Source organism: Misgurnus anguillicaudatus, chromosome 22 (genome assembly GCF_027580225.2).
Source record: "Misgurnus anguillicaudatus chromosome 22, ASM2758022v2, whole genome shotgun sequence".
Classification (NCBI taxonomy): domain Eukaryota; kingdom Metazoa; phylum Chordata; class Actinopteri; order Cypriniformes; family Cobitidae; genus Misgurnus; species Misgurnus anguillicaudatus.
The window spans coordinates 45,655,120-45,678,386 of NC_073358.2; the positions used below are offsets into that span (position 1 = coordinate 45,655,120).

The following is a 23,267-nucleotide window of genomic DNA, read 5'->3' on the forward strand; positions in this document are numbered from 1 at the left end:
TGTACTTCCATTGTTGTAAACTTGTGATTGAGAACTAGCGTAGAAAATTTACAAATTTAATTTGTAATCATGCTGCATTTTGTTTTTTGAGGAAATAAGAACAAACAACTGAGTTGGCATTGAAGTCTATTAAGAAAACATCCTGAAATGATTTTCTTAAAAAAAAACAATTTATTTTCCATAGTAGGAGTCATTTTTTGGACCCAACATCAAATAGGAAAATTCAACTGCAGTAGCCACCGTTCAACCTGAAGAGGGCAGCACTTAGACGTTTTTACACCATATATTGTAGTATTGAAACACTTTATATCCAAACGTACATCAAAATCAATGAACAGCACTAATAAACCATCATTCTTACAGATCAGTAACTAAATAAACTTGGATTAGGGTTTAGTTACTCTTTTTAAGTTATCAACAGACAAAAAATGCTGTAATCTGAACCAGACATACATTAACCCTAGCTTCTTCTGTTTGTTATATATGCATTATTCAGTAATATTTTTAAAAAAAAGCTAACGTTAGGCAATGGAAAGCATTTTACTTACTTTTCTGGGTGCATCCGTGACAGGTGTCTGTTAAAGTTTGAGGTTGTCGCAGTCTTTTACCTACACACACAACATTTAGCGCTGCTATTTCCAGCATTAGAAGCAAAATTCGCGTAGGCGAACTTCACGATCCGGGGCACGTCTTTCTGCATTTTACAAATGTGAACATTTAGCCCGCGAATCATGCATCATGCATTGCACGAGCGTAAAAGTGAGTGACGTCAGTGAGTGTGTTGTCAAGCAAAGAGAGCGAGAGGTAGCAATGTCTGTGAAGGGAGATCGCGACCGGTCTTGGGCACGAAACAGGAAAAGTGTAACACCTTATATAATTTTTTATAACATATTTAGTCAAAAACAAAGTGATGAATGCTCAAGTCCGATTGTATATATCCTCGAGTCCGAGTCCAAGTACGAGTCATCAATCCGCGAGTCCAAGTCAAGTCACAAGTCCAGAGAATGGATTCTCGAGTCGGACTCGAGTCCAAAGAATAGTGACTCGAGTCGGACTCGAGTCCGAGTCCAGGACTCGAGTACTCCATCACTGCTATAAAAACGGTGGTGTGATGTCATGATTGACAGCTGTGATATGCGCATTCTGCGAGGGTGTGGCCTTAATTTCGCAGCTTTACTTCCTGCTAACTACTGTGCAGGACTGGTCCCGAAATCGCTATTGCGCAGTCTCAAGACCCAAGATGTCAGTGCCATATCGGGACACTAGTGGCTTCACTTTTCACCAATTTTAAGAGAGCGAACGGGTGTCGTCCATCTTTTTTTACAGTCTATGGTAGTTAGCCTTGAAAGTCGCTCATCATTTGCATAAAGTTAAAAGTTTTTCAACTTTGACGCATTCATGCATACTCCCCATTCGGTCGTCAATGTTAACTGTTGCTTGTGTTGCTGGAAATCGCCAGATCTCCATTAAATTGAATGGGATTGTGTCACTTGCTTTTGGGCTACATGTCCATTGTGCTGGTTTTTGATACGTGAATCTGGTAACCCTAGCTGTGCGCTTGCGCAGAGGTTTGGTTAGGATTATATAGAATGTACATGTAAACGAGCATTTTAATGTTGCAATGTTAAGGGTACATGTAAACGGTACTGTCGTAACCTTCAATCAGATTAAATTCAGTTGGATTGACAAAATTTTGTGCATGTAAAAATATTTTTAGATATAGTCGAATTGTGCAGCATCTGTGCATTTCTGGCTTATACAGTTCTTTCTGGTTCTCGAATCTGATTGACTAAGAGCTATACGATATTGTACTGATAACGGCACAGTAACCGCTTCACCTTTCATATCATTCCGCCACCTAGTGAATGGAGGTCCTAAACAGGCTCATCTTTGAATGGAAAAACACAGACGCCCTGTTTTTAAACACTCTCCGTGTGTCTCATTAGTTCACTAGCTCATAAATCAGTCTGTGAATCCCCAATCGGAAGTTATTATTCGGTCAAAGATCAGCGCTCTTGGATGTTACGTTAAACTTAATGGGATTAATGTCTTGTCACATCGTGTAGACGATTAACACTTGGAAAGAGGAATGTAACTTAAACACTAATTTTTTTCTGGAGCTATATCTCTTATCAGAACGCGAAAACACTGTGGAACTGCAGGCAAGCACCGCAGCTTTTAAATGTGGACATTGATAATTTATTTAATCGCGACGTGACTATTAAAACATGTTATGAGATATCGCCACTGGTATATTTATAAGCAGCATGCAAAAACATCTCTCTGACACTTATAAAAAACTGTTTTATATAGTACTGACAAGAACAAAGTCTAATAATAACCGAGTGCTCGTATCGCGTTAAGATGAAATGGTAAACCAACAGTAACATTATAGAAGTATAGTTTTATTAACTTTTACCTCGCGCCAAAACAATAACAACACAAAAGACACTAAATATGAATAAGAAAACAAGTAATAGTTTCATCATGACACCAAATACTGCTGATTTGATCTTATTTTTGATCATCAGGCCAACATGAGAGCCAGGGAATCCCTTTTAAAGATGTAGCCCAGAGAGGGCGGTGGTCAGCGGGGCGAGTGAACACTGACGTCCGCTCATGCTTTGGTTCTCATACGTACCGAATCTCACTAAGCAAACGTTCAAACAGGCGCTATCTTTACGATTGAACTAATCTTAAAACTACACTTTGTGACCAAAAAATTGTAATATTTAAAAACGGCAAATCTGTCCATTGAGTTAATATGAGATTCAAAGCAGCCGAAAGTGTTACCTGTCATTCTGGCCGCCCTCAAATCCGTGGCGGAAGAAGTAGTTCTCAAACAAAGAGGCTTTTAAAATTACTCCGTTGTTGTTTTCTAGTTTCGTTTTTCAAGCGTGTGCCGTCGAACTGTTGTATAAAAGCAATATCGCTCTCGGAGTTGTGCGATATAGCTCTATATCATCAGGGCTGATTGCCTACGGCCTCGTGCCTCTGGCCTAATCACAGCCATGATGATATAGAGCTATATCACACTCCTACTCGAGCGATATTGCTTAAATATAAATAAATAAATATATATATTTTATTTTATGCTTGTTATATAAATAAACTACGTTTAAAGTACTTTGTTGTTATTTATTCTTAGCGGAGTTTACCGGAAGTTACGTGTTGACCACGAAAGCCGCTTGTTTGTTGTTACTGCTGAAACCGTCTATAGAGCTTGTGCTTTTGTCACATTGCATTTTTCACCATTCATGGTAATAAAACTGCAACCTTTTGTTAATATCTATTATCTTTGACCTCATCTATATTACATCATATCATTTATGATATACCATATCATACTTCTCATAATGATACAGATGCAGAGGTTGTCATCTTTTTATATAATTACATTCAGGTGTGTTGTATAAGGTCAAAACCGACAGTAGTCTGACAGAAGCTTGTGTATGCATGTATCATGTGATAGGGCTGTAGCAGAGGTGAAGGACAGGGAAACATTCTTATCAAGCACAGATAAACAGCGATTCACCCGGGGTGGCTCACAATCCATTCCACACTCGCCCCTGGACACGATAGCCGAAGTGGAGGAATTTAGCATCTGTCACAGAGATGACTAAGAGTGATTACACTCATGTATCGCTTTGCATCTGTGGCATACCACAGATCTTAGGGCCCCACACAAACCATGAGACAGTGCCCCGCCCATAAACAGTGATGTCATACACAAGTGTTCTTAATGGAAGTAATCGGTTTGTATTTCAGTAGTGACATTGTTTGACAAATATATCCCCTCTGTTGAAGTACTTTATCCATAAATTCATTTCAGAAGCACCCCGAAAGTGCGTAGTTTTTATTTTAGTATCCTTTACAAAGTGTAAGTCCTACAGCATGTCTACCACCTTTTTAATGATCTGATGCATCGACGCCACACGTAAAAAATCGTTTTGAGGTACCTTTATTTTGACACTCTCCACATCCTCATTCCTTGACGTAACGTCCATCTACGCATTTCCGCCAAAGCGCGCATTTTTGTTTATTTTCATCTGCTAGCGCCAGCAAGTGAAGCTCTCAAAAGAGACCACTGCAGCACTTGTTTGACTGTTAGATTTGATGTTGTGTGACAGATCAAATGTTTAAGTTTAACAGCTTTATTTTTTATACTAATTTATTTAATTAAACTAAATTTTTTCTAAAACTACCCCAGTGATTGTCACTATTGCACATTTTGCCACAAAATAATGAAAGACTTTGACTGTTGGCATCATAAGCTTGATTTTATGTGATATTTTTATGTGACTCATTCGTTTTTCTTTATTTAAAAAAAAGTGTATTTGTGTTAGTTTGTTGTTGTAAATGTTCCAATTGGGACAGAGATCGTGCCATTTTCAAAGACTTCAATTAAATGTTCATGTTATATATTTTGGTTGCATTTATAAGTAAAAATGTGACTGCTTAACTAGGCAAATATAAAAAATATCGAAAAAATTAATTGAATCTGATCGAATCGTAATCGCACAGAAGAAGCGTTTGATGTATTAAAAAAAAGAAAGACAGAAAAAAGTAGCGAATCGTAATGAACTGTCCGATATAACCCCCCTAATATGGATATGCGAGTATTGTGATATTATTTAACGATAGTGTATTGATTCCTAAAAATGCATTATTGGTATTTTTCCAGGGCATTTGTTTCTTTGGAGTTTATATCCTGACCACTAGATAGCATTCGCCTTGTCTCTGAACCTAAACAGTAAAAGGAAGTACTAGCGACACCTTTTTTTTTTTGCTAAGGTTTGCATATGGTGGTATGTTCTCTCCCATATCGTCCAGTTGTACAGTATCGTAGCGTACTGCAACGAATTTGCTTTATCATGATGCGTATCGTATTGCGAGATTCTTGCCGATACACAACCCTAATAGAAGCCATTAAGTATATAAAAAATTGACACAAGTGGTATATTCCAAGACTTCTAATATGATTACATTGATGAATCAATAAAAATGGAATGCTGGAATGCTGCGGTCGATAAACGTCACGTGATTCAAAAGTGAAATGTGTATTTACAACTTACCAGGTTGCTCAATGTCCTCACTGACACTCTTCCAAGCGAGGTCTCTATAGAAATAATAACTTGTGTCGTATAGATCCGCGTGACAATATCAAGTGTTCATGTTGAATGAGTGACTCCGGGCGGGGCTGCCATCACAACAGTAAGCAGGCTCCTGATTGGTTAACGCGGCACGAAAATCCGCCAAAGTTCACATTTTTCAACTCGTGCATCAACCGCAAATTCGCGTAAAATGCACAAAAGCACCATTCACGCATACCGCGCCAGACGCTCAATTAGCGCCATTCGCGCAAACTAGATACGTGAATGAGGCGGAATCGCGTCTGCCGCGCTAAACGCCTCATTTGCGCTGCCAGACCTCTAGACGCGCTTCAACACGTTTTCACATTGACTTAACATTGAAATCACTCGTGCTTGATGCCTCTACCGCGGCTTGTGTGAACGCAGCATGAGTCTCCTCAAATAAAAACGTCTGCCAAATACATAAAATGTAAAGTAATTGAATTTAAATATGGTGATGTAAGAACTATGTTAAATTATATTTAACTGACATGTGGCCATTTTTGTTTCGATTTCAGTATAAATAATTTGCTCATTATACAAAGTAAATATAATACTTCAACACACATGGCCCTGTGGTTAGTTTATTTTGACACCTGTGTAGTAAAACCACGCTAAACGCACCATATATCTGCCTCTTACATCTAACTTCTTTGTAGTGTAAAAACTATTCTCAATAGGCAAATTTGTCCATAACATAATTAAGACAGTGAGGATGCAGGTGCTGTGCACGTGTTACTGCGGCTGTGCGTGTGTGTGTGATGGGAGACGTTTGGTAATCAAGATTTGGCTTTGGCAATCTATGGGTGGTTTGCCGCAATGTCGTCCATTGACAGATGTGGACAGACAAGATCCTAGAGACTGAGATGATGTGTGTGTCTGTGTGTATGTGTGTAAAGATTAGTGTAAATCAGGCATGGCTGTCTATGCATGCTGTTTGAGAAGTGCTGACAGCTCTCACAGATGGATCTCCCCATCTCCTTGTGTTCAGTCCCTGCATTCCTACTGCCCTCCTCAATTAAACGGACCGCCCTCCCCCTACCCTTCCTGCAGCACACCAGGCTCCGTGCTTCAGGTATCCAGCATCTGTCAGCACCCCTCCGCTTGGATCAAGCTGTCATACCGAGGGTTGTTCTGGAATGGGGCTTGTAAAATCCCACTGAGGTACTTGTCCACAATATTGGGTATTCAATATGTTATTTTCCATAATGTCATTCCGAGATGTATTCGCTCGGGTTTGTGTTATCCATAAAACCAGGTACCAAAAATGGAGTACTGTTAAGGGGCGTGTCATAAAACAATGTCATATGACAATGCACTCTCACCTGTACTGTATTGTCAGCTTTAAGTGGACAGGTGATGATAACTGGTTTCAGTGGATCAGCGGGAAGGCAGTTCACCTTGCCAAGTCCAGGCCGGAGTGAGCCACGCAGCCCCTGCATGTCATCACACTATTTTATCATCCCATTCCATTGCTGCCAAAAACGAATCGCAGTTACCTTTTTAATAGGCCTTCGTATTGTTAAACCAAGGAAATGTCTTGACCTACAAGTGTGTTTGGAAACCCTTGCACGCTTTCATCCCGTTACACCGCTACCAAAAAAACATCATGCTTAACTTCGGTTTCATGTAGCGTAACTAAGAAATAGTATAGTAAAAACCTTCAGAGGTTTGTTTCTGGTTAGTTCTAGAAAGGACTGGCGTGTGTGCGTCGATGACCATTTGGTATGTATCCCCATCTGGAAAACAATATTGAAACGGGAAAATGAAGGATAGTTCTTAAAGACTGACCTCTTTGATGTCTGCAGTGAAAGTTTGAGAATCTGAGGCCACAGAGAATGGATACGACCGTTCTCAGACTCCAAGAGCTCTGTTTGAAATACATACTGGCGTGCGTTTGAAAGACGTTTGTATGGAGTTAAATGCACCATTTGAAGATACCTTGGTGACAATACATCAAGAAATCCCTTGGCTAGAGTTTGCAGTATTTTAAGAAATCCAGAAATAGTAAATGTTAATGCAGACATGTGATTTTGAACACAGGGCGCAAGTCGCCGTCCTCTAATGGTTATTTCGTGATGCGGGTCTCGCGGCTCGCTTTATAAACACCCATTTACCTTTTTTATCGCTTTGCTGTGACCTCTTAATTAAATTAATGTATTTTCCTGACACAAACTATGGGAAGCATAACAAACACAGATAGACACATTAACCCATCATTATCAGCCCTGTAATACGGACCAGATGGGCGTTTAGTTCAGGCATACCAGGCACAGCTCGGAGCGATTCATCTTTCTCCCCCGTCCCTCTTGGCCACCCCATCTCTCCCTTTCTCTTTGTGGGAAAGTTTTGCCTTTTTCCGCATCTCGCAGGTGACATCATTACCCCGTTCTGAACGTCTGATTCGGGCCCGAGATCTGAGATATAAACAAGACTAATGCCAGAGTCATACCTGTGATTTGTTTTTCAAACTTTTTCCCCTTAAAAAATGACATTAGGGTTGCATTCTTCTATTCGCCTGGGTCGGGAATACCTGACTGGCTTATATCTTCCACATGCAGCCACTAGTGTCTCTGATTTTCCAGGCAGAAACAGGAGCACGCCGACAAATTCTTCACTGTCTTCTCCCGCTCGAGAGCCATTAGTCTCTCTGGACACCGCTTATGAAGTCAATTTTACGCCGTCCGGTTCGATTCCAGCTTTGGGACCAGATGCCTCCTGCGGAGAGACGATGCGCACACACTTAGCACACACGTGTAGGATCCGCGCGCACGTTTTGCCAGGAAATACCTCAGGAACGTCCTCAAAGGAGAGGGGCCGCAGATAATGAGCTCTCGGTAATACTTCATTATACGTCACATTGTTGCCCATTACCGAGATTTATCTGGTCTCTTGACCACCGTAGATCACCGAAAGCAAGGGAAGGGTTATCTTCAGCTGGTGTGCGCTTGCAGTGTTTATACCAGACCTTTCAATGCTAATGTAAGTCACCAGAGACCCTTAAAACAACAAGGACTTTGCAAACAAAGATTTCAAAGTGTGACAAAGGTAACTGTCCCGCCCCTACTGCCGTATTTTCCAACCCAAATAGTCGTCCCTGTAGCACTTTGCTCGAATGTTTTACGGCCGATGATTGAGGCGCTGGAGTCGAGCGTGGATCTCCTCTGCCAGGTTCAACAGCTATTTAGCCGTCCATTTGCAGCTCCATCATCAGATCGGCTTGAGGTGACTGGGAAAGGGAGAGAGAAAGTAATTCACCTCGTTTTTTATGGATTTAAATTTACTCTCGCTCAGGTCATTAAACGACGAGATCATTTGTTTCTGGTAAATAGTTTGTGCAAGTCTTATAGAGTCGAATAACCATGTATGGTGACAGTTATAGGTGAACGGGGTGAAGCGAGGTTCATTTTGCATGTGATATCTCAAAAGACGTCTTACTTGAGCATTTACGTTTCCGTCCGTGTGATTCTGATTTGTGTTCTTTTACAGATGCACAACTCCGTTCAGCTGACCAATCCTGGAGTCTCCCAGCTGAAAATCCGTGCGGATGGCAGGATCCTAGCGACAGCTGGATGGGACAACAACATTAGAGTTTTTGGTCGGAAGAAGCTGAAGCCACTGGCTGTTTTGCAACATCACACTGACATGGTGAATAGTGTGGCCTTCTCCGACCATAAGGACCCACCACAGAGACTTCTGGCCGCAGGGTCCAAGGACCAACGGATCACAGTGTGGTCTATATATAGCGAAAGCTGAGGCCAGGTTTGAAAGACAAGGCCCTCTTTACCTTTTTCATCAAGCTGATTGTTGCAAATTACTCTGACTTTATTTACATGCTTGAATCTGGCGCTAATATATTTCGCTTTGAAGGAAAGCGCTCCAAACACCAATTAGCGTCTCAGTGCCGTTCAGAGGCGGACCTACAACACGGCAGGACGTGGACCATTAACAGGACTTGACAGGCTATGTTTCAACCTATAGAAACAAGCTTGGTTTGAGACATTCCCACATTGGGAATCAAACAAAAGGAACTAAACTAAACACACTCCATCATCGTGTTTGGATGCAACAATAGCTTATATTTAAATATGTTTCATTGTAGACGCTCGCATGTGTTTGCTTTCCTCCGAGGAGTAGATGCGTATTTGCTCTCGAAGTCGCACCTGACCGCCGATGTAATCCACGGCTGTTTTTCTAAATCTGTCTCCGAGTTTAAGATTGCCCTCTGGAGTGACCTGTATACATCACGCAGGGTTAATCACAAGGGCTCAGGCAACACAGACAGGCCTGTTTGTTAGGAAGATATATTGAGCGAGTTTTGTTCTTTCCTTTAAGCACACGAGCTGATGAAGGAGCATGGACAAGGATGACCTCTGCGTTTGGATATAGCTAAAAGACAAACCAGTAATTTCTGCATATGTTGCTTTTGCGTAAAGAGGTTTGAATCCACACGTTATGATTTATTATGCATTCGTCAGATGCTTTTATACAAAGCGAGTTATTTCTTTCAAGCTATACTTTTTATGTGTGTTTCCTGGGAATTAAACTCTCAACCTTTGGCAATGCAAATGCAATGCTCAACCAGTTGAACTACAGCAACTCTCACAGGAAAATTGTTTCTTATGATAAACTTTGATCTTTTTTAGGTAATAACTTCTTAGATTTTAAGTAACTCACCGTGATATAAAACAACCCTAATCATTAGCGGACATGCAGGTAGTTATTTTGTCAGTATATACGGTTTAATAGCCTTTTATGACACTCGGTTAAGTAGGTTTCATGCATCTCAGCTTTGTCGGTAGGACATCAAACAGCTAACAGCCGTCGCATAAAGCATATGTCTCTGGGGACGTACCCAGACTGGAATATCTCATCAGACAGTACAGGAAACTTGGGGAACATGGAGGCCATCCTTTTAAAGGAAAAACAACAGCGGGCGAGTCGCCGGCCAGAGAGGAAGACAAAACATTTCATTTCACAGTCTGCGTGGTGATCATTAGCTCGCCCTTTGTCATTTGCGGACCCTCACGTACCTTTGTCCGTGACCTCTGTAAAGCTTGTCCGATTGATAATCACTTCCTATTTGTGTAGGCCTGATGGGACGGGGGCGGGTACAACAAAGCCCAAAGTGGGGTCCCTTCCATCCGTTCTGTGCATAAGCCCATAAATGCTAGAGATCGTACCTCCCAAGTTAATAATAGATCACTTAAGAAGTCAATATAAGCAGAACCTCGACACGGGCCACTGACAAAAACCTGCGGCTCAGAGAACAACAGACATGCGCCTGTGTACCGCACGAGGGGTCAGAGGTCATCGGACCATTCTACTCCAGCTTAAACAAACTTTCAGTCACCCACAATGGTCTCTGTATGGTGTGTGTTGCTAGATGCAAAGATACCCTTGGGTCTCTTTGGTTAGACCAGGAAAATAGATTTTCGCTTTTGGAAACGAATAATAATCCTTGGTAATCATCACAGACTGAGGAAATTGCACTTGGAAGGAGAGAAAGTTCAAACTGGATGCATAAAATGTTTAAACGTTGCCAAGATTGTTTAAAATAAAACTGTTTTTTGCGATAAGCTTGCCCTGGTGATAAAAACAATAGAATACACAGCAGAAATTATATGGGTTTAATGCTTACTGTACTGGTTTAATGGAGAGTTTAATGGTCTCTATGGGTTTCTACAACAGCAATTGTTCTAAAATAAGACTGAAACGCACTATATAAAGGATAATGATTTTAATGTTTAACAGCAAATGTTTCATAATGGTATTTGTAATGGAAACCATTAGATTAGCTGTTGTTTTTCAGCAGGGTGGTTGTGATTTGTTTTCATATTTTGTGATGACAAATGAAGCACAAATTCCATTTCGTTGAAACACATAGGCAGTAGGTAAACATCTTTGCAGTTTTTTTTTTTTTTTGAAGATCTGTCTTTGAATGTGCAAGAGAGAGAAATGTACACAAACGATAGGCTTGTCACAACAGATGTTCAGATGCGACCCTGTTTCTCTCATAACCTGCGCGCTTTAGTTTAATTTCTGGTAATGTATATCCTTACATGATTGTAGATTTTAATATTTATTATTTTGCTTCAACATTTTTCCAAAGAAAAGTTTTTTTTGTACCTTTTTTCAAATTGTGGCTGGCATTAGTAGGCTGCGTACACACTATACGGATACCGCGTCATTTTGTATTTGGAGTCTACAAATGTTTTTTTTATTTTACTTTAATATTATTATTTTAAGCATTTTTTTAAATTACTCTCTAAAATTCTAAAAGTGATTAAAATAAATTATTATAAATACATATGTAATATAAGACGCTGTAATTGGGCTAAGTTAAAAATGTTGTAAATAATTAAACATATAATATAATAAGATATATGTAAATCCACATCATCCAGAAACTAAATTATATTTTTTTACGTAGTAATAATTCTACTGTGGTTGGTTTTGACTTAAACATTCTCTCACTAGTAAACAAAAGATAACATAAGTAAAGCAATGCCCATTAATTGCTGTGAACCCGCTATTTTAACTTTTAAACCGAGTAGAAATAATGTAAAGAAGTAAAAGTTTTTAATTGTTACATTTTATTAATATACGTTCCGTAATTTGTGTTGTTAATTTATAATGCATCATTTTAAAAATGATTTTACATAAAGCAAACATTTTGTCTTAAAAATATATGTATATTTCCGACCTTTTAACAACCATAATTCTGTAAATATTTTTACAACAAAGTGTTGACATTGTTTTGTGGCATTGATATGCCGAACAGACCAATGTATCTTGCACATAATAACTCAAATCTGTCACCGTATTTGCCTATATTTTCAAGGCACAGGTATTTCCTTTGAGATCAAACTGTATCCGAATGCGCACGCAAAACGTCTCGCGCATCGCTTTGAACTTTAAAGTCGGATGCAATTTTTGGTACATTCGGCCATAAATAATGAGCATTTATTTAAGAAGCGGTCAGTTGTGGAAACAGTCATCAATCGTCATGTATGGATGCAGGTATACAGGTTGGGCCCCATGCGTCGGTCCCCACATCAAGGCGAAGCGGCACGAGAGAAAACACAGATGGGCAGACCCCAGACGGAAGAGTCATGGGTCCGGGTGTCCTCGTCTTCCTGACGGGCCAAACTCATTACCTCCAACCGGGAACAGGCTCACGCGAGGGGAGGCCCAAACCTCCAAACGGGCTCTTCCTGCCCCAAAGGTACAAGGGCAGGAAAATAACATTTGCGTTTCATTTGACATTAGACGCATTGTTAAAAGATTTAATTGCGTTTCACCATAAAGACGGGATGAACATTTCTGACATCGCTATGAAGTATTGGCTATACAATGAACCACCTGTATGATTGAAGTATTTAAAATTTGTTAAATAATTAAATAAAATAGATTTATTTAATAAAATACTTTGAAAATACACGCATTAACAAATATACGGCTAAAATTAAAATAGCATACTTTTCTTTGGTATAAAAATTCGCCATAACATTTTTAATTTGCCTTAAAGTAAATAATAAAATATAATTAAATTTGTATTTTATAGTATTTTTTTACTTTTTCAATTGCTAATGCTAACACACAACACCGTCAACGCTTTCTAAAGCGCAAAATAGTGTTAAAAATATAAGACATTTGAGTCGGTACCTAAATAGCTGTGTAAGGTTTAATACTTCAGAGAGTCTTAAGCTGTCAGAGGTCAAATGGTGTGCAAGCGTTGCTTTCCTCTTCCCAAATCACATTGTTAAGAAAAAGTGAAGTAGACACTGCTGTACGCCCCTCGGCTCGTTTAACATACCAGCAGGTCACATATATTACAGTATTCACTATACAGTGCTATTGCATAAGCCGTACAAAACATTTGTAAATAGCCTGTATAAATAAATATAGAGCATTTTACTTTTGTAGTTTATTTTGTGAATACAGGGCGATGTTTGTTTATTATTTTTCCTATGTCAAATGTCTAATCTTTAGATAATTGTATTAAATGATGAGCTATGGCACTTGGCATGATATATTTTAATATTAAATATCAAATAGTTGGCCATATTTAGTTTTATTATTCTGTTTCTTTGGCCATACACTTCCTAGGATTTATTTATTTGAATGGTTTAAGTGCATTAAGGATAGTTTTAGTGTATTGACTAAAAAAAGTTTAAATCATAAGGATTTAAAGGATCATAAACAAGACAAAATGAAACTATTAAAAGATTTCAATTTAATGTCTAATATTCAATAATTTCTTTTCATTAAATTTGCTGAACTATATTTTATATTTTATTTTATGCTAGTCTATCAAATTAAATGTATGTATTATTGTCAGAAGAGCAGTAATATTTTCTGGAGGTTAAAGTGGGCTCAAATGTAGATATCACCATTATTTATTTGATATGTAATTTTGTTGCAAACCAAACATTCTATAAGGCAGTGGTTCTCAAACGGGGAGGACACGAGATTGTGCCAGACTCTGTTTTATGACATTTTCTAAAATACATTTATTTAAATTCTGTGTAATTAAACCTTAGTTGGTTCGGCTACTAACAGACAGCACTACATTGTATAATTTAATATGTTTTGCCATATTAAATAACAAAATAATAAAGGGAAGGTGGGCGCACGCCAATATGTTTTGGGAACCACTATATCTAGACTAAAACCAGAGTGTTTCACCCCTGAACGGGTTGGATTGGAAGCTTCTGCTAAACCTGGTGAATAATTGAAGGTGATAATGGACATGTTTAAAGGTAAAATATTTCATGTTTATTTTACAAGTTCAGCACAGTCATTCTGTTCATGTATTTATTTTGAATTGCTGTAAGTCAGTGCCACGTTACAAGCTTCACGGACCGGCTAAAGGTGGTCTATCATTTTCAAAAACAATTGATTCTCAACCAAAGAAAGAAAAAACATATCGGGGCATTTCAGCACCTTCAAAACAGCGCGACATGCAAATAATCTATCTATCTAGAAGCTCAATGGCTCAAAAGTAATATATAATTTATGGCTTTTTAAAAGCAAAAACTAAAAGTGCATCCAACACAAAAAAGTCCAGGTCCAGTCCATGATAATGCATATTTTGTCTGAAGAAGTCTTTATATCCTCCTTGTTTCTCTGAACACTAGTTTTACTTGTGCCACGGTCTCTGACTGAGTTCTTAGGCACGCTGGGTCCACAGGGCTCATCCTTATGTTCCACAAAGACATTTTGTCCCTTCAAATAAATATGGCAATTTCTCTTTCTGTCTGCAGTATAGCCACTTCAGAAGATGTGTCCAACACAAACCTCGACACATATATCATGAGTCTGGGACCAAAGGTACGGTGTATATTTTCCTGTATGTTTGTCCCATGTGGCTCTCAAATCCAAAGCATGTTTCTTCCCAGTCATTATCTAGCTCCGTAGTCATAATTAGTTGGCGCGCTCGTCGCAGAATACATGTTGGCTGTGGTTGGGTTCATATGGGGGTGGTAACCGTGGCCTCTAATGCTCGGTGAAGGGTACGGAGATGGTCTGGTCTTGGCTCCCAGATAATGTTCATAGGTGGTGGGATACTTGTAAGGATGGTGGTGAAGGGTATCCGGTGGTTGGGGGTGTCCATCAAGGCGTAGTTCGTGGGGTGGGCTGCGGTGTCCGGCTGTGAGGGGCACGGCGTGTAGCCCGCCGAGAACGGGAAGGGCAGGGCTGAGAACTCTGGACATCAGCTGGTGAGCCGGGTCTGAATGGATGGGAGTGCCGGTGGGGTCACGATCATATTCTCTCCTGCTGTCCTCTGCGATGAAAAAGAAAACGTGTAAGCTGTTGTAACAACATGACGTGCTTATACTATAAAGGATGTGTTATTTTTAGGTTTATTTGGAAGAATTGAACTGTTGATTAGAAATGTGTTTGTGTACAGACACACATTAACAGTTCAATGGCTCTGTACAAACTATGTAAGAGGCCCAAACAATAAGTTTGTTGAACTCAAATGGAAAAGCCGTGTAATTTAGTTCGTTTGCGAAATGAGACGTATTGTGCTTGATTGGCAGGGTAAGACATAAGTGTCGTCCTGCCAAACAGGCAAATTCTCACAGGAAATCATTTTACACAAAGCGCAAGACAGGGAAAAAAACTGTGCCGAGGAGATTTCAGTCTGAGCATGTCCTCCAGGCATGCAGCTGTTCAAACCTTTGTGTATTGAAATTTGCAGTGCTCAACTAGACAAATGTAACTGTTTTACCCAGCAGAATGCTGAGAAACCAAACAGACTGGAGCCATTACATGACTGAAGATCCTTGCTTTTTTACTTTGACATATTCATATCCGAATGCATGTGGGTGTACGTTCCTAAGCATGCTGTATGGTACTGTATAGAAATATATCAGGCATACAGTTTAATCTATATAAGAAACTATCCAACCTTTGTACGTGTATTACATGCACACTTTGTTTGTTGTGTCTTATATACACACCTTTTTCTGTGCCGTTTTGCTGTGGAGGGGAGGACATTGGGTTCCTGGTTCGAGCAAACGCACTCATGATTTGCAAAGAACCGGGCCTGTGATTCCTGGGCCTGAAAAGTAGGCATGCAATCAGTACTATGCACTCAAATACATTGTTTACAGTGTATGAATAAGTGGTTTGTGTAAGAAATATAGCAATAAATCATTTCACATTAGCTGCTAATAACATTACACTGTGTGTTACACATTGTATTTGCTTAGTCAGACATTTGATCTTTCAGTATAAATAGTCCCTAATCACGTTGCTTACAATCTGTCCATGTTTTATCAAAAAATATATATTTGTAGCATAAAAACTCACCAATCCTCTGGATCGCAGTCCCTGAAACCTTTGGCAAACGGATTGCTGGCAATTTTCAGTTGTGTTATCTGAAAGAAAGAGAGTGATAATGTGATGTTAATTTAGTTGTCAAGTGCACAAAATCGAGGATTGACCACCCATAATTGTTCATTTATTCTCATTCAGATGATGAAATTGTTTATATAGGTAATCATTTCTCAAAGTCCATTCCGGGACTTGTGTTAATACAAGTCGTTTTTAAATGGTAAACTCATTGTTTCTACGAGGTTACGCTCCAATTAATAGCATATACAACTTTAATGAATGTGAGGTATAGGCCTATTCGCGAAGCGGCGCGGGTTGTATATTTGAATTAACGTAGCTAAACATTTATTGCTCGACAGATTTAGTCGATTTGTTAAATATCAACGCCCGCAGGCCCTGTGAAAGCGATGGATGAAGATATGTGCGCGTGATTTTCCGGAATGAGTTGAAAAACAAATGTAAAGCCCGCGGTGAGAGTTAGAGATCAAGAGGTCAAACTGATAGAAGACAGAGCAGGAAAGACAGATGAAAAAGAAGAAAAACACTGGACAGCTGTGCTGGAGCATCACTGACACCAAAGCATTCAACATTCAGATCGAATCTAAGTCAAGTGTAAAATGTATTTTAACACGGTACACGTCTTGTTTAAAATGACCAAAGCAATCGCGATCCCGTGTTTTCGTAATCGAGATATTAAACTAGCAATTAAATGTAAAATACTTTTTAAAGTGAATAATGTCGATTCTAAAAATATTACCCAACAATTATATGATATTTTAATGTGGCAGGATAATGTCTTTTTAGGTTTTAAAGTCACGAGCATTAACACTTTGATAATTGACATGCTAAATTAAAGATGTGTAGTTTTTTATTAATATTTTATCTAAGTCTGTTCTTGCTATAATATTTCAATTGTGGTAGATGACTACATAAAAATACTTTTTTAAAGTAGTAATTATAGTGTCAGAAATAAAGACTTACTCTGTGATTTTGATAGGCTGTGACGGCGGTGAATCTGGTCTCCTCGAAAACAAACGTCTTGTAATTTTCCTCGGCGTATTTCTCGCTGTCTTTCCGAGGATCCACGTAGACCACATGAAATCTGGGCTGGTATCTGTGCATTGAATTCAGGATGATCTGCAAGAGAGCAATACATACAATTTAACGTGATTAAATATTAAAATGATCACAACATTATGATAGCGCTATGCTTGAGGTTTTTTGCGTCATTGTAATTCTGAGCGCTTTAATAACGATTCAATTAATTAATAGCTTATTTTGAAGATTTATTACTTCGTTATAAACATATTTAAAAAAAACCGTAAAAATATGTTGTTAACTTAAAATGTGGAAAAAACTGGCTAACCATAAACAAATGTTCTAACAAGAATTATTAGGCCTACATGACCGGATAATTTACAAAAATACATTTCTGGAAAAATATGTTTCTATTTAAATGTTCACCTCCACTTTATTATACGCAAATGCTGCTATAAAACGCTGTGCTTATATTAGATCTGTGACAAGACTAATAATTTACAGATAATAAACTTCCACTGGTCTGTGCTGTTCTCTAAAAAATGGTATCACATCATTTAATACAGTGTAAAAATGCTCCATTTGCTAACGTCCACACTGACTCTTTTTAAATCAAACATCTTATTAAATATAACAGAATCAACCATTCAATATTCGGCTACACTAGGAAACGTGTAGGAATTGGATAAAAAAGAGTGGATGCTTAAGGGAACAATTATAGGAAGCTATTTTTGCAATGTCGGGCCTAGCTGTTAGTTTAAAGGTAGTAGTACCGGTCTATAAAAATAACACGTACATGTCCATTGTCGTCTAGTAGGTTGTTGGTTAGTTTTAGTTTGTCGAATGAAACGATCTGTTTCATCCACTGTGCTCCTTTGGCAGGTGAGTCCGGGTGATAATGCACTCTGCCCGGTGTCGCTGGATCGGCTTTGCCCGCCACCAGCCACGATGAACTGTGGAACGCATACCTGCATAGAAAATGAAAAACAATTTTCACTTAAACTTATTTTAAATTATTAGACTTATTTTACCTGGGTTGCACATCTAGATTTGGGCTATTTTTTGAGTTAATATGATGTTTACAGTTAATGCACTATGATTGGATTGTATACAGTATCTTATTACACAGAATGCAATACCTGTATCGTTTATCATCCACAGGTAGGAAATCCATAAGTAGCATGTAATCTGCCATTGGGTCCATTCCAAATATTTTGACTTGAAATGTTGGAAACATTCGTCTGGAGAAGAGAATGCAGAAAGAGTTAGACTATCTTAATATACATTTTTACCATTTGCAATCATTCACTAATTTGTAAATCTATAAATATCCCTATGAAATTACTTTTCTTATTAAGTCTGACTGCTGATCATTTTGCATGGATATGTTTTCATGCATTTTTGAAATTCCAGTAGGCCTGCATTTTTTCTTTTTGAGTTTTAGGAATTATCTTCACTTTCACTCTCTCTCTCACACACACACATGCATTTTAATAAAGGATGCATTCGCCAAACACAAGTTGTTCAAAAAGTGTATCGACAAACACATTCCTTTGAAACCGTAGTAAGCTCCCTAAATACAATGGTACTTTCTAAAGCTCAGGATCACCACATGTTGTATGCCAGTGAAAGTGATACTGGAATCATTGTTCAGTGAGCATGAGTGTCTTTTCAGGGCGCTAGTTGTGGATAGGTGAAGCTAAAGTAGCTTTGAAAGTGCTTTGCCTAGATATAATGTAGTCAGCTCATTTGGAATGACAGATGACCTTGTACAAAAGCACAGACACACAGGCAAGTGGACAACCAGTTAAAATATTTTTTCATTATGACCTGTTAAAATGCCTGTTTCCCTTATATGTCCCAGATTTATAACATCTGACGCTATTTTTAATCGAGCGAGTCAAATCGAGACAAATATGCCTTGATTTCGTAAGAGTGACCATGATTATTAAAATCCAATCTATTAAACTGCATTACAGTAAGCCACCATGCAGTTAAGTACAAATAAGTCTTAAAATGCATCATTACCAAAAGCAGCTAGTTAATGCATAGACGGAACCACGTGAGCTTGTTTACATTTCAATAACATTAGTTAACATTAGTTATTATTTTATTAAGCATTTACCCTCTATTTACATAAACGATTGTAAAATAACTAATAAAAATAATAAGTGTCCGTTATTAAATTTAAAGAAAAAAAATAGTAAAAATCTACAATATAATTTTAAGTTTCTTAAGCGCATTGCATTTATACGTAGCTATGTACTTTATTTAAAAATATTTAGCATTTAATTTAAACTCTCTAGACATGCAGTGTTTTACTACGTTGCATGCATTTTAACACTTCATCTTTTTATGTGCAATGAAATTGAATAAAAATAGATGAGATTTTAATAATCATAGTGACCCTTATGAAATCAAGGCATACTTGACATGCTCGATGCAATAGCGACATTAGATACACAAAAAAAAAAATTCTGAAGAGAACTGACATTTGATTTTAGTAGGTCATACTGAAATTATATTTTCACTGGTTGTCAACCTGCCCATGGGCCTTAGCTTTTTAGAAGCTTGAAAATTGCGAAAGAAATTTACAATTTAGTGCAATTGGTTACGCCACGATTAAATGTAAGGCAAAGATACCATGAACTGGGGAAATTGTTCATAACAGAACATATATATAGAAAATAAAGGCTGTGCTGAGATACGATAGGCTATGCAACATCTGTCTAGAATCTGTATAATATTAACAGACAGACGAGTGTGCCTGAAATATTAGGCTACGTGCTGTAAAAGAAGCTACGTTTGTTTAAGCATTCTGAACATTGCTCATGATACATATAATGTTTAATTTCAGAGCGAACTGCTATTAGATGTAGCAAGCCAAAGCATATTAATTTAACACTAAACTGAATAAACGTTCGCCACGTATTGACCGCATTTAGCACAAGTATCATGATTTTCCTGCTATTTTATTTTTATGAGCATAGACACATTATTACATAAGCTTCCTGTCTGAGGCCTCATCGTGTCCAAACACAGGTATGTGCATTCATTTGTGTTAACGCGCCTGCGTTTTGATTATTTTAAAACCATTTATCTTTGTCATATATTATTTGTTATGGTTTTATTTAGTCATGGCCTATTTTAAATGAATAAAGTGCAAACACTTTCGACGTTCACCTGAATACACAGAAAAATATAAGAGCTATATTATATATGAATGCTTTATAATATATGAATATTTAAGAAATAACACATTGCAGCTCTGCGTATAAATCAGGAGCCCTTTAACACAGGTGAGTAAAATATGTTTTAACTGTATCTCGTGTTATCTTCTTATCCTGTCTTATCACTGTGTAAATACACACAATAGACTGTTTACACTTCATTGTAAATGCCTATGATTGTGCTAAGCTAACGCACTGTTAGGATTATTTATTTAGAGTTATTTAACCATTTAAAAAAAAAAGAATAAAAAGTTCCCATTACACTAAGTCAATTTGATCGGCTTTGCATGTGTAAATGTGTTCACACACTTGATAATAATTTCTATTAATTATAATTATTACTGATAAAGCTCAACAGATAAGTGGTTAATTTACATACTGTAATGAATCGATAATAGTCTATTAATCAGTTTAACTATTGAAATATAATTCAAGATCTGTTATCAATGTACAGATGTTTGGATGTTTGTTAATGCAATCAATCCAAGCCGTAATTTGTTTGTACAAATGTTCTAAAATTATCAAGGAAATGACTTTAAATATCAAGTATTTCAGCTGTAAGTCAAGTACAGAAACCTGTCAACTCACCTCCCAGCTTTTGTGACAATCATTTCAGTTCCGAGTTGATTAAATTCATCCCAGAGCGCCTTCATTTCCAACTGTACATTAATATTCGCCACTTTAGGGTTCTTTTTCACCATCGTTTTGTTCGGCGTCGAGCTTGACGACGACGAGGAGCAGTTGGATGTCCCGGTGTCTCCTTGCGCCGGGGCCTGTGCTGGATTGGATCCGGAATAGTTGTAGGCGTGTTGGGCTGCCGGGCACGGCTCAAACTGGGTTTCATGATGGCTGTACGGATCCCCAGGGGAAGGTGATAGATGGTAACTCCCGGGCGTATTGAGGCTGCTCAGGCTGCTGGTCGTGAAGGCTGCAACATCGCAAAAATGGGACAGCTGCGTCAGCCACGGGCTCGATATTGCTGAAATCATTCCAGAAATTGGTTTTACAATGTGCGCTCGAGTCGAGTTCAAATTGACAAAATGCAAGTTGATGCAGTGGTTTGCCTATAGAAAGTAATTTCACGATGTCCTCACGAGATTAAGGTTTCCTTTTGTGAATGCATCCAACTTTAGGAACGGTGGTCTCCTTTTAGGTTAACGCATAATGCCTAGGCGAACTAGTTAAGCAGAAAGCCCGCGCTTGAAATGTCGTCTTGGCTGAATCTGTAAAAACGTTAAAGTGTACTTAAAGTTCGCGTTGCTTGCCGATGATCGTAAACGTATGCGTAAATGCGCTCTGTTGTTTTTAAAGCGTTGCGCGCTGAAGTGTTCCAGGCGGTCTCTGTCCCGCACCACAGTTGTATGCTAAACTGAAATCCAGACTTCTCTCTTATCTCTCGCATAGGGCCTCCCCTTTGCGATAAAACCGGTTCTTATTTCTATTTAGATAAGGAACTGCAGGTAATGTGCCTTTCCTCGCCTTGGGACGAGACTGATTGACAGAGAAGTGCGCCCCTTATAATGGGCTTTCCGGCACCCAGTTACTTTTCGATAAGTGTATCGCCCACATCGCCCTCCTCTAACAATAGACTGGTTGGCTGGCACGACGGAGAGTAAACTTTTTTTTGCAAAGCGAGCAAACAGCGCGCAGCAAGGACAAACAAACAATGAATGTTACGTGATGTTCGTGGGATAAGCGAAGGCACAACCTCCCGGTTCATTTCTAGAGCATTTTCTTTTATTCACAATTTTGCGCGTCTGACAGACTCATCCGTCAATACACTGGGCTGGACGTGGATAAATACTTTCCAAGTTTCTGTGACACCTTGCAAACTTTTATTTGCATTACACGCGCTTTTAACAACGTGATTACTTGTCCGGGTTATACTAGGCAATGACCGTCCTATTTATTTGACCACGTAAGTTGTAATATGCAACTTTATACGACTTTGTACAGTGTTATACGAATTTATATTCAAGGAAACCCTTATATTTCATTTATTCACTGTTGTGTTGCATAAAGTGTTAAATATTAAAATAGTAAAATGCACGTGTATCTTGCTCGCGCAAGTAGTGTCTGCATCTACGTAAACACATTGCGCGAGGCCAACAAATCACAAGGTTATGATCAAGATCGTGCCCGTACCTTCCATCTCCCGCGTGACAGTGCTGTAATGCATTTTTAAGGGTCTGGTGCAGTTTTGCGCCACTTGCTTGTCCAGGCCAGTGCAGTGTTTGTCAAACGTTGCGTTTCCTGCTTGCTCCCTCGCTGAAATCAGAGAGGCAATACTGAAAGCATTTGCCTTTGGAGAAAGGGGACTACTGTCGTCCATAAGAGAGAAACCGAGTCAAAGAACAGCGTTTTGCCCCCGTACTCCCCCTTCCGAGTTATTCCATGTCGGGAACACAGGCAGCATAAACAAAAACTCGAAGAAAACGTTACTGAAGTTGCATTCGTTGGTAATATACCTTTTGGCGATGTTGGTGCACTCCACTGTTTTCAAAACAAACTATTCCCACTGAATTTGGCAAGACATGGTCTGCTTTATATGCTCCAATTAAAAAGATCTGTTCGAGCACGTCCAGCTGTATTAAAACATCGCGCTTAAACCGCTTCAAAACATTTTTCGCTTTAGACGCGGTGCCTGGCTAATGTCATTGGGACTCGGAGGAGCGACTGCGGGTGAGAGTGTCAGAAGCTCAAGCTCCACGCCTCCCGTGCACGGCGTTAAAAAAGTGTGCACTCTCTACACGGGATGTTTTATTTGAATAGAAGCTTGTCAATCACGGTACCAGATTTGAATTCACTAGCAAGGAAAAAAACAAAAGTAAACGTCACGCGGATGTCCGGCTTCAAAGTGCACTTTTACAACAAATTATAGCCTACGTTGTGCCTTTTCTCCCTAGTCGTGCATTAGATTGCATGCAAAGACTGAACTGAACTGTACACCAATGAATTGCATGTAGCCACCCTGAACTGTTCACCAATGAATTGCAAGCATGCACTCTGAACTGCTTAC

General features: G+C 38.8%; 2 protein-coding genes across 6 annotated transcripts in view; one reads left to right on the forward strand and one right to left on the reverse strand.

The window, feature by feature from the left end:
* Window positions 1-10,711, forward strand: part of gnb1l (guanine nucleotide binding protein (G protein), beta polypeptide 1-like) — a 50,090-nt gene extending 39,379 nt beyond the window's left edge. For 2 of the 3 annotated variants that reach the window (XM_055198538.2, XM_055198539.2), the window contains exon 7: window positions 8,622-10,711. In XM_055198538.2, coding sequence (XP_055054513.2) covers window positions 8,622-8,888 — 267 coding nt within the window. In that variant the 3' untranslated portion in view covers window positions 8,889-10,711. Of the gene's footprint in view, window positions 1-6,123; window positions 6,297-8,621 lie in introns of all 3 variants that reach the window. The other variant, XM_055198540.2, reaches the window with a different exon arrangement.
* Window positions 10,712-13,890: 3,179 nt separating this feature from the next.
* tbx1 (T-box transcription factor 1) lies at window positions 13,891-22,996 on the reverse strand. Of its 3 annotated transcripts, none has more exons than XM_055198536.2 (8): window positions 22,394-22,996; window positions 20,837-21,227; window positions 18,158-18,259; window positions 17,815-17,986; window positions 16,962-17,117; window positions 15,957-16,024; window positions 15,605-15,705; window positions 13,891-14,922 (listed from the first exon to the last, which is right to left on the reverse strand). In XM_055198536.2, the coding sequence occupies exons 1-8, from the start codon at window positions 22,578-22,580 to the stop codon at window positions 14,540-14,542; spliced, it is 1,560 nt and encodes a 519-aa protein (XP_055054511.1). In that variant the 5' UTR covers window positions 22,581-22,996; the 3' UTR covers window positions 13,891-14,539. The 3 variants fall into 3 exon arrangements, with proteins under 3 accessions (XP_055054511.1, XP_055054512.1, XP_073717183.1); XM_055198537.2 differs by having other exon boundaries at window positions 20,837-21,176; window positions 22,394-22,995; XM_073861082.1 differs by lacking the exon at window positions 22,394-22,996 and having other exon boundaries at window positions 20,837-22,327.
* Window positions 22,997-23,267: the final 271 nt, after the last annotated feature.